Source organism: Leptonychotes weddellii, unplaced genomic scaffold, assembly GCF_054177405.1.
Source record: "Leptonychotes weddellii isolate Sample4059 unplaced genomic scaffold, ASM5417740v2 HiC_scaffold_2380, whole genome shotgun sequence".
Classification (NCBI taxonomy): Eukaryota; Metazoa; Chordata; class Mammalia; order Carnivora; family Phocidae; genus Leptonychotes; species Leptonychotes weddellii.
The window spans coordinates 1-11,157 of NW_027827998.1; the positions used below are offsets into that span (position 1 = coordinate 1).

Consider the following 11,157-nt stretch of genomic DNA (forward strand, 5'->3'; position numbering starts at 1 on the left):
GGGGGCCGGGTGGTGGGTATTGAGGAGGGCACGTTCTGCATGGAGCACTGGGTGTTATGCACAAACAATGAATCATGGAACACTTCATCTAGAACTAATGATGTAATGTATGGGGATTAACATAAGAATAAAAAAAAAAAAGATCACTCTGAAAAAAAAAAAATAGTATTTCCCCTTGTTCAGTCAACAAAGTCTTAAAAAGAAAAATAAATTGACTTCCTTTTGAAGGAGAATTTAATGGTCTAGAATCTAGGCCATTAAGTACCTTTGCTGAATGGTATACCAAAAGCTTTAAAAACATAAATACTTTCCCAAAAGATGTAACAAACCTGTTACACTATTAGGTATTTTTTTAGTTTCATATTAGATGGACCTTTTCATTTGATGTTTATTACACCAAAGGAATCAATAAACATATTTTAGTGAATATGAACAATAAATACGCCTGCAATATAGGCTAGAATATCAAGTTCCCAATATTCAGCATTATCTGTAGTGTTTGAGATGTTAATCATATGTCCTTACTATAACTATTATGTAGACATAGTTGCTATGGATATCGTTATTGGATAAATATGTAACATTTTTTTCATTCTCTCTCCCCTACTAGAACTATTAGTGGAGTTGGCTGAAAAGTACTATTTTCTATCTGAAAAAGACACTTTAAGACAAGAAATAAGAGTACTTTATGGGCCCAGGACACTTCTGCTGTACCTCTCTACTACCTAAGAATTATGAACATTTTAAAATGTTATGTAAACTGTATATGAGTTTATAGTAATTAACAAAATTGAAAAATAGCGTTAAGAAAGCTAAAGCAGTTCTTGCTTTGGCAGCACATACACTAAAACCGGATCGACACAGAGAAGTTAGCATGGCCTCTGCGCAAGGATGCCATGCAAAGTCACGAAGCGGTCCATATTTTTTTAAAAAAGAGCTAAAGCAAGCTGCTCTCCGTTTGCCTTTCTTAACTCCAAATTTTAGCATGCCATTGCTATTGTTTATCTGGTTGTTTCTACCCCATATTTTATAGTTATTTGCATTCTTTATAGAGAGAAGGCAAAGTGGAAGCCGGGATCATGACGGCCACAACATGGTTGAAAGAGGAACCTCCCGTACACAAACAAGAAACGGTAAGCAATTTTTGAATCTGTAGCCTAGGACTCCTAGAAAACATGTATTGGGACAATTTTAAGTTATTTTTCCTTTCTCTTCATTTTTCAGGGTGTAAAGAAAAAGGTCTTTAAAAAAAAAAAGTCAAGGACACAAAGTCGGACAGAAATTTAACTGTCAGTTAAATTAACAGTTTAGGCTAATTTCACATTTCATATCATAAGAACAAAGTCAAGAACAATCACCCATCATTTACATCCAAACCGGAATTTTAACTATACCAAACTATAAATCCAAAATTAAATACACTGTATAGGTGAACAATCCAACCTAACTAAACAGTTTTTCACCAACCAAAAAATTAAATGGAAAAATAGTAATCAATGTCTGTTTAAGATTATTAAATCCAAACATCAAAATTATTCTCTGACTCAAACATATTTTATTTTGAGTCCTTGATCTTGTGATCTTTTTGGTATTATGTCATCTCACATACTACAAAATCTATATTGTCATCGTAAGGCCTCTTTAATAAAGAATCTACATGTGGAAGGTTCTTTGTTATTGTTGTTGCTGGTTTTTTCTTGCTTTTGGGGATTTAACTATACATTTATACTAGCTTGATGATTTGGAACATGGGGTGAATATTTTTCTAACTTTATAGAAATACATGAGTAGCAAATGTTGGCAAAAGTATTACTGGATTTTTAAAAAAAAAAGTATTTCTGGATAATACTTTCCCCAAATCTTTTACTAATAAAGCCTCGGTTTTAAGAAACTGAAGGATATATTTAGCTCTGATTGATGCAAAAAATAATAAATACTGGATTTAAATTTGTAGCAAATTTTGCTTCAGAATATCTAAAATATTTTCTTTATTTCTGATGGTCAAGATTCTATCAGATCTTATTTTTAATCTATTAGAACTGTTTTCCAGTTGTGAATTCTTTACTTTGTTAATGCCTACAAATTTGTTTTTTTTCTTAAAGTGTGATTGGAACTATGTGCTGGACTACAGTAAGCAGGCTGTGTACTTTTCACTTTTGAGACCAGAATCAGTCCCTACATCTTAGAAGCTGACTCCTGTGCTCTTTGTTTTCCTTATAGATAATTTCATTACGTGGTAGTCTGTTCAAACTTTTATTTATTTTGGAAAGTTATTCAACTTGAAAAAAGAATGTACCAGACTGTAATGTTAAATCCTTTGCATTTGTTTATAAAACGTATTTTTCGAAAATGCCAAGTGATATATTAGTTACCTGCCCAAATTTAATACCCTTCCAGTGTGATAGATTTGATATTATCTTGACATTTTCTAATGTTTCTGTGACTGCTTCTTATATAGTCTAAAGAGCCTGACTGTCAAGAACATAGAGGTCTAGAACAACCTGCGGAGTTGCCAACAAAAGAAGCATGTGATCCCTGCAGTGATTTTAGTGATGATGAATCAGTGGGAAACTCAAGAATAAAGACTGCTAAAAACAAAGCATCTGACTCAAGTAAAGCTTCAGGTTCTGCTGGACAGCTTACCTTACTCCATTGTGGTTTCTCTAAATTGTTTGAAACAAACTATAAAGCAGTTGAGGATAGTGATGGAAATATTGCCTCTGATGATCAAAGTTCTGATGAACAGCCCATGTGTCTTTCAACAGAAGCCAAAGATGTTGGTTTTCAGAAAAGTCATGACTCTCTTGGTACTTCAAAACGCCAGAAATTAGCTAACATCCTAAATCCAAATGAAAAATGTATTTTTGATAAAAGTGAGAAAATTTTCAAACAAAATATTTCTTCTGAGTCTGATGATGAGAAAAATTTTAAAAATACAGGTGACCACCATTGCATTTTACAGAATGTCACAGAATCAGAAGATAGTGATGTCATCTTTCCCACACAGTACACAACTCAGATATGCCCTAAGAATGGTATAAAGTTTAAGCCACTCGTGGATGGATCTCAAAATTCTGAAACAGAAAATCCTGTAAAAATAAGAAGTAATGGTGATGATAGAAAGACTGATGTCAAAGGAAATAGACAAATTGCAAAACAATTAAATCCTGAGAACATGACGCTGAAATCTATTATGAAAAGAAAAGGCAGTAATGATATTAGTGATGAGTCTGATGACATTGAAATTTCCTCTGAGTCAAGAGTAAAAAAGCGAAGAGCTACTAGTTCTTTGAGGTTCAAGAGAAGAAAGGAAAGTAAAAAGGAGCTTTTCACTTTTCCTAAAACAATGAAGAAAACAAATCAACCGTATGCAGCAGATGGAGATTGTAACTCGCAAGCCATTGATGATTTTTCATCCTCAGATGACGATTTAACTGTCCGCCACATCAGTTTCTCTAAACAGAGCCATACACCAAAAACTATAAAAGCTAGAATCAGTTTCTCTTCAAAATTGCCTAACCATAAGGAAAATGGCACTTTTATGCCAAGAAAATCAATGAAATTTTCAAATGAGAAAGTTGTCAAGCAAGAGCAGCTGTATGAGTCAATGGATAAATTTTTAGGTAACTATAGATATATTTTGAAAACTTTGTTACATATTTGTTTTGTGCATTCAAATAGCTCTGTAAGAGATTCTTAAATCAGTTTGTAAAATAGTTCTATAATCAAGATGCTACACTGAGGCACAAATGAGGAAGTGGGTGGGTGGCAGGATAAAGGGAAGACCACCTAGGTCAACATAGAGAACTTTGTCATCCACCCCAAGGGCCCCCTCCATGTGCCCCATCTGAATCACAGCCCTTTCGCCAGACTTCATTTAGTCTTGATGGGTAGGTGACTATAAGTTTAATGCTCCTCTTCAGTCCTTATGTCAGCATCTCGCCAGAAAGTTTGGTTGTCAGAAGCTTATTTTCTAGTAGATCCCTCAGGAAGTGCTCATGAGAATAATATTCCCTGAGATTCCTGTTGGTAACAGTTTGTGCCCTTTATACTTAAAAGTCATTTTTTGCCAGACATAAAATCACTGACTCACACTTTCTTCAGTATTTTAAATATGAGGCTTCCTTTTCTTTTGGCATGAAGTGTTGTATCACGTGTTCTTTTTCTTCCCCCTTGATGCCCAAAGAATTTCTTTTCTTTTCATTATTGTCCAGTAAATTTACTAGACTGTGTTTGAATGTTTGTCTTAGTTCGAGTTGCTGTAACAAACTACCACGGACTGCGTGGCTTAAACCTTTAGTTCTCATAGTTCTGGAGACTGGAAGTCCAAGATCAGGATGCCAACATGGTCAGGTTCTTGGTTCGGGCCCTCATCCTGGCCCACAGAAGGCTGCTGTCTTGCTGTGTCCTCCCATGGTGGACACAAAAATCATCTCTCTTGTGTCTCTTTTTTTAAAGCCACTAGTCCCATTCATTAAAGCTCCACCTTCATGACCTAATTATCTCCCAAAGGCCCAACCTTCAAACACCATCACGCTAGGGATTGGGGCTTCAACATACGAATTTTGGAGGGACACATTCAGTCCATAGCAGTGTTGGTTATTCTGGGTCAGTATTGTCATAATGTAGTTTCAACTCGGTTTTTATTTCAGGAAAGCTTTCTTGTACTAGTATTTTTAGTTACTTTTTCTATTCCTTTGCTGTGGCTTTCTTCTTCAGAGACTCCTATTATTCAAATACTCAATTTTCTTTGCCTGTCTTCAGTATTTGTCACATTGTCTCAAATCCTTTATCTTTTTCATTTCTTTTTGCTTTTTAAAAATATCCTTCCATTTTTCTTAAAGCATTAGTTATTGTTTGTTCCCTCAGTTTGCAGGTGTTCCTGCAGTCTAGTCTTCATTTCTAAATTTGTTTTTAATTTCTAAATCTTCCTGAGTCCTGTCCACCCTTTTCTGAGTTATTCTAATTCTGACTTATGTTGTTGGTTCCTGTATCTTACTATTTTCTTAATGTCTTTTACCTGGTTTTGAAGTCAGTTACAATTTTAATCTGCTTTGTGAGCATATGTTTATGGCATATTTTCATTCTGCTGCTTATTCTTTTTTCTCATAATAATTTTTATGAGATTTGACCGTCTTGCTCATTTTTATAGAAATTATTTTCCCTGAATTTTTTAAGCGAGGCAGAGTTTAGGAAATTTTTTCTAATTTCACAAAGATCCATATCTGTTTTTTTGTACAGTGCTCAAAACTGTGGTGGGATTTCTTGCCTCGATCCGTACCCACTGCTTTGCTTTAGACCATCTCTTTCCCTCATTCCTAATCTTCCTATCCTGTTCTTTTTGACTCCCTCCCAGCAGTTTCTTCATTGTGTGGCCCTGACCTGGGAGCCCTGGTGGGTCAGTTTGGAGAGTTCCTAAGATCTAGTTTGCTTCATTCTCTCAGGCCTTCTTATCGTAAGCCCCCTGCACTCACTCAGCACTGGAGAACGGAAAACCTTCCCCGATCCCCGTTCCTTCCCAACTCATCTCCAGGTGGCCCACTGTGCTCTCCAGGGCACACCTGTTGGCTATTCTAGGCCCTCTGTTCTCAGATCCATCAGATGCCACCCTGTTGCTTCCTTCACCCACACCCTGATGCTGTGCACAGTGTAGCTGTTGGTGGATTGTCCCCATCTGTTTGTATTTTAGGGTTCATGGGGGAGTGTCTTGTTATCTTAATTTGTTGTATGTGTTGTCCATGGCCTTTTGTTTCACTCAGTTATTGCTGGCTGTTTTATGTAGGGATTCAGAGATTGAAAAAATTGCTTACCCTGCTACCACCATCTGATGAGAATTTGCTTAGTGATTTTAAGAGTTAGCATTGCTTTTAAAAGTGTCTGACTCATTCCCAAAAAAAACTATGTGAAAGAAGCTGATATATAAGCAAGGATAGTTTGATATAGGAACTATAATCATTGTGTTTGACTTATTTACATATCAAGCTTTCTTTTGTGGTTATTCACAAGTTCATTATGATATATATTTTGATACCCTTGTAACTAAGTACTGGACTATCCTTTGGTTTGTGTGCTATAATTAGATTTAGGTTTGAGGAATCGTTGCATAAACTGTTCTTTAAAAGATTAGCTGAGCTTTGTGTTTGTTTTTTACTGTGTAAAAGATGTCCGTAGTGTGGAGCTAATGCTATTTTGAATAATACATAAAACGTGTCATCAAAATTAAGAAAAATCTGAGTAAATTTTCTACCAGAAGAATACTTGATCCTTCTAGAGGTTTAAAACTGTTGCCGTACATGCTACCTGGTATTTTGAGATTTAAGGAGAATATTATCTTAGTTGTTCTTTTTTTTATTTAACATCTTGTTTTCTCACAATTGTCAATTTTGGTTGAGAGAGGTTCAGGACTGAAACAGCACAAGGGTTGAAGGTCATAATTAAGGTTCATTGCCAGAGATGTTTGAGGGAGCTTTTACAGACCTCAGTTCTAGCCTTCTCTTTTATGACCACAATTTAAAAGTAAATTATAGGTACCTAGAAGCAAAGCAATAAAAAATGTAACCATTTTTTTAGACTTCTTTCAGATAAAAGCTGTAAGTTAATTTTTTTCATTTCCTAAAAAGCTCCCAATCTTGACATTCTCTGGGCATATGTACAAAAAAGACAAAATACAAACAGTAAAACTGAACAAAGCCAACCAAATGAAACTCCCTGGTCATAAACCCCATGCTCCCACTCCATTGCTGTAATTAAGTACATGTTTAAAGGAACAGATAGATGAGGCCAGCACTCTATTTAAATTAGTAAACAATTTTTTTTAATCAATAGAAACAACAAATCCATGGAGATAACCCTTCACTGTGACTTTTTTCTTAGCCAAAACCTTCATTTCAGGTTTAAATCTAAAAATTGTTATCTAATCTCAGAAGTTCTCATATTGATGAGAAGGGAAAGTCATTTCCAAGTTAACCTAGACCAATATATTTGAACTCTTTACAATTTTTATAAAAAATAGAATATTGTGATGTTAACATACAAAGTCAATGTTTTTCTTGAGGATTAAGAATAGAACAAGCATAACTTCTCTTTTAGTATATTGCTGATAATTTTTAAAGTGTACATGGAACCATATTGCTTCACAACGAGACATCACTTAATAAACACCAATTGCCTCCCAGATGGTGTTCAGGAAGTGGCTTATATTCACTCCAACCAGACTGTGATTGGATCCAGCAAAGCTGAAAATCACATGAGCCGATGGGCAGCACGGGATGTGTTTGAATTGAAGCAGTTTTCCCAGCTTCCCGCCAATGTAGCTGTTTGCACTTCTAAGGTAAGAGAACATAGGGTCCTGACATCTTTAGTATTTAGAAGTTACTCAATAGGATCTTCTCTAAATACTCCCTCCGAAGTGGCTACTAAGACTTATGTATAAGCAATAAACAAACAAGTGTAAAAATCAGAACGCCATTTGGAGCACTGTTATGCTAAAATGTTTTATATTAAAAGGCACATCTATATTTAAATGCCTAATAATGTTGAGTTGCTTAACAGTTTCCCTTAATAAAAGTTTGCTAAAAAATGAGAAATCTGAGGGAATCATGCAGTTAAATCAGAATCAAAACCACTTCCGCTCGTATAGAAAAGGGAAGTGTATGATTAGATTTCCTTCAGAATTTTTCATCTAACATGAAGGCACACATGAAAACTAACTTCATATAGAATCTATCTATATATATATATTTTTTTTTGAAAGAGAGTGCACACGGGGACGAGTGTGGGTGGGGGACTGAGAGGCAGAGGGAGAGGGAGAGAGACAATCTTAAGCAGTCTCCATGCCCAGCATGGAGCCCCAATGTGGGGCTCTATCTCATGACCCTGAGATCATGACCTGAGCCAAAATCAGCAGTCAGACGCTTAACCGACTGAGCCATCGAGGTGCCCCTAGAATTTATATCTTTAGGAAAAGGATTCATATAATGTTAAAAGTAATAAATACATCCTATGTGCTTTTCTTGTTTAAAATTGCTGTTATATAAAAATAAGGCTTTATGTAAATGTGGTATCTTATTTACACATAGTCAGTCACTTTCATCAAATGTTTTTAAAAATGTTTTCTTCTCTTTGGCTTATTATTCTTTATTCCTAAGAGCTGAGTGTCTGAGGAGAAGTTTTTCTACCACTTGATGTGTAGGAGTTAAAAACGGGTACTGTATACAACAATGATACTTTGTTTCTAGTTAGTACTACTTTTAAGAATGAAGGGGGGAAAATGCCTCTGAACTGTCAAGCTGTCTTTATTTATTTGTACCTCCTCTGGCTCCACAGAGGATCTGGATTGTCCTAACAATAAAATCAGAATACAGAATGAAATTCAGAGACAAGGAAAATATAAATTAAACTAGAAGTTCAGGACTAAGAGAAAGTTAAATGCAGATATATAGGATATAATGTTCTTACCCAGATATTTTCTTAAATGACAAGTTTGATTGAGTTTCCTGGTAGACAAAACAAAGGAAGTAAACTATTTATTTAGTGTTTTCTCAACTACTGCATTTGGAAATGTGTGTGGGCACTTTGGGTGGTCACAGTGACTGAGTACCTGAGTGGCATTAATGTCTGAAGGCCAGGGAGACTAAATGGCTGTTGTGGGGGAGGGAGGGCCATCCCACATGCCAAGAATTGTTCTGCTCAAAATGCCATAACACCCTGCTGAGAAGCACTGAGCTAAATTGTTGTCCTTAAGGAAAAAAAAGGAAAAAAAAAAAATGCTAGCTCTTCGAAGGAGGAAAAGGCTCTTCCTAGCACTTAATTTGAGGGAAATTTGTCCCTTGGGATTTTAAATGGTGACTACTGAATGATCTAGTGAGCAGTCAGTTGTCTGATAATATCCTTAGAATAAATGGAATAATGGACTTGAAAGACTGTGCGTTTAGCATTTTTCATTGTAATCCAAAGGCACAATGCCACGATATAACACGTGAAAGCATTCTTTCATGACCCACGTATGCTGCCTTTTTATATTCTCATTTGATCTAGGAATATACCATATCTCAACCAACACTGTAGAGAGCAATTTCTATAGTTTGTCCACCTTGTAGGAGCTATCTGAAAAAGGTAAGCAGAAATATGCCAGAAATTTGCTATATTAGAATGAAGAGCCTATCAGAATCTCTTAAATAGACAGCTATTTTTTCTTAGGGTTTTATTTTTTAACCATACCCCCTTTTTTTTAACCATGCTCTTATCCAAACAAACAAATTTTAATGTGAAAACGTCGGATAATTTGGCAAACCCCTGTCATAGATGTTAATGAAGTAATTTAACTGGATATTGTTGGTTTATTTAAATATTTCTCAGAAAAGAAATTTGCAGCCTCATATAATTCCTCCCAAAATGGACCTGAGAAGCAACCACCTAAATGTAAGAGAAATAAACATCCCTTTGGAACCTTCTTAAGGCAAGTTGTAAAAATGAAAACGGTAGAAATATACTTTGCCCTTAATTGGGCCGAGGACCAGGGGCAAGGGAGTTCCTTTATCCTTACATTAGCAATCCCAGTAATGCTCAATCTTTTTTAGCCCCAGCATTCTTGAGGTAGACAGCACAATCTCATCAGAAACTTTGTCTCTTCACAGTGATTTTTGGAATGAGGGACATTTCTTACCAAGAAACAAGTTGAAATATTCATCCCCTAGGATTTCTAATATGCCCTTTGAGGCTGTATGTCTCCCCATCACACACAGACCAACTTAGTAAACCTTTTTCAGGGTGTATGAAGAAATGTGTTGTTTAGTGACTAAATCATAGTGGGTGTAAAATATTCGGGAAGTTTTAAAGCCACTAAGCAGGAGGTCCAATCCCATGCCACCAATGCTAGCAGGCCAAGAACTGTCTGTACAAACATGCTCATCTCAGCGGCCAACTTCTTTAAATCAATACTTGATATAGTAAAATTCCAACAGAGTAAGATTCAGTCCCTCAGATTTTACCTCTACCATTTAAAACCTCAGGTTAATAATATGGCTGTAATTTCTTGAAAGTTGTAATCTATTACCTATATACAAAAATCACTTGGGGACAGTATATGACGTGTGAAAAAAAATTCACAAGCACCGATTTCATCATATCTGGTCAGAATTACTTAAACACCTTTAATGAGTAGATCACTGAAACACACCATCATCTTTGGTTAGAGATACGTGTGTCACCCACTGAGAGAGTTGTAGTGTGTTGGTGGCAATAGTGAATTTGTAGTTTTGAAAAAAATTAAAAATTGTTATGAGAAGAAAAGAGAATAAACTAAGGTAAAGGGAAACAAAGCAAGGTGAAAGCAAAAGAGACTCAGCCATAGTGTCAGAAAATATCTGCAAACCTCTGGATTCTAAAGTCTCCAGAAATCCCCAGACCTCCCACCTTACAGTACAGTATCTTTCATCTTGGGGCTCACATCCAGAATTTTTATTACTGAGAATTCTTCTGAGTGCTTCTTGTCTGTCACCAAAGTTTTATTAGAGACCTTTATTTGTGTTTGAAAAGACTGTGTGAGTGTGCATGTGTGCGCAGGCTTGCGTGTGGTCTGTGTGTGTGCATGTGCGTGCGCGCGCAGGCTTGCGTGTGGTGTGTGTGTGTCTGCAGCCAGATGCAGATGTGCTGTCTCACTTCCTAAGAAAATGAAACAAATCCTATTTATTTGTATGAAGGCGACACACCATTAACAGTGGTCACAATATGCAAGTATTTCACTTTCCCAGGAATACTGTAGTTGAGTGTAAGAGCTTTTAACTAAATTGCAAAGGAATATACTAAATGGAAAAGTTACAAAAAAGAAGTAATGCACACCACAATCCTAGATGAACTCCTATGGTCCTTCAGAATTTCTCAGTCCTTTTGATGTAATTATTGATAACCAAAATGACAAGAGCTCTGAACCTGCTTTTCAAATTCAACCATATATTAAAAGGCCTAAAATGTACTATCTTTTCCATGTTTCCTTTGATTTCTTACAGTTTATACTTTTATAAATTAATTTCTATTTATATAACATTTTATAGATGTCTTGAATGAAACCTCTCTCCTAAAATAAATTTCTAATCAAACTTGGTTATTTAGTAATACAGATTATATAAAATAAGAACTCATTTTGCCTTAAATTGTACT

At 35.7% G+C, this 11,157-nt stretch overlaps 1 protein-coding gene and 1 non-coding gene across 2 annotated transcripts; both read left to right on the plus strand.

Moving 5' to 3' along the window:
- Positions 1–824: 824 nt before the first annotated feature.
- On the plus strand, positions 825–926 carry LOC115945127 (U6 spliceosomal RNA). Its single transcript, XR_004079592.1, has one exon. It is a non-coding gene; the product is annotated as a U6 spliceosomal RNA (small nuclear RNA).
- On the plus strand, positions 924–7,447 carry LOC145718860 (DNA excision repair protein ERCC-6-like 2). The gene is made up of 3 exons (XM_081810371.1): positions 924–1,133; positions 2,459–3,623; positions 7,176–7,447. The coding sequence occupies exons 1-3, from the start codon at positions 1,080–1,082 to the stop codon at positions 7,430–7,432; spliced, it is 1,476 nt and encodes a 491-aa protein (XP_081666497.1). The 5' UTR covers positions 924–1,079; the 3' UTR covers positions 7,433–7,447.
- The last annotated feature ends 3,710 nt before the right edge of the window (positions 7,448–11,157 follow it).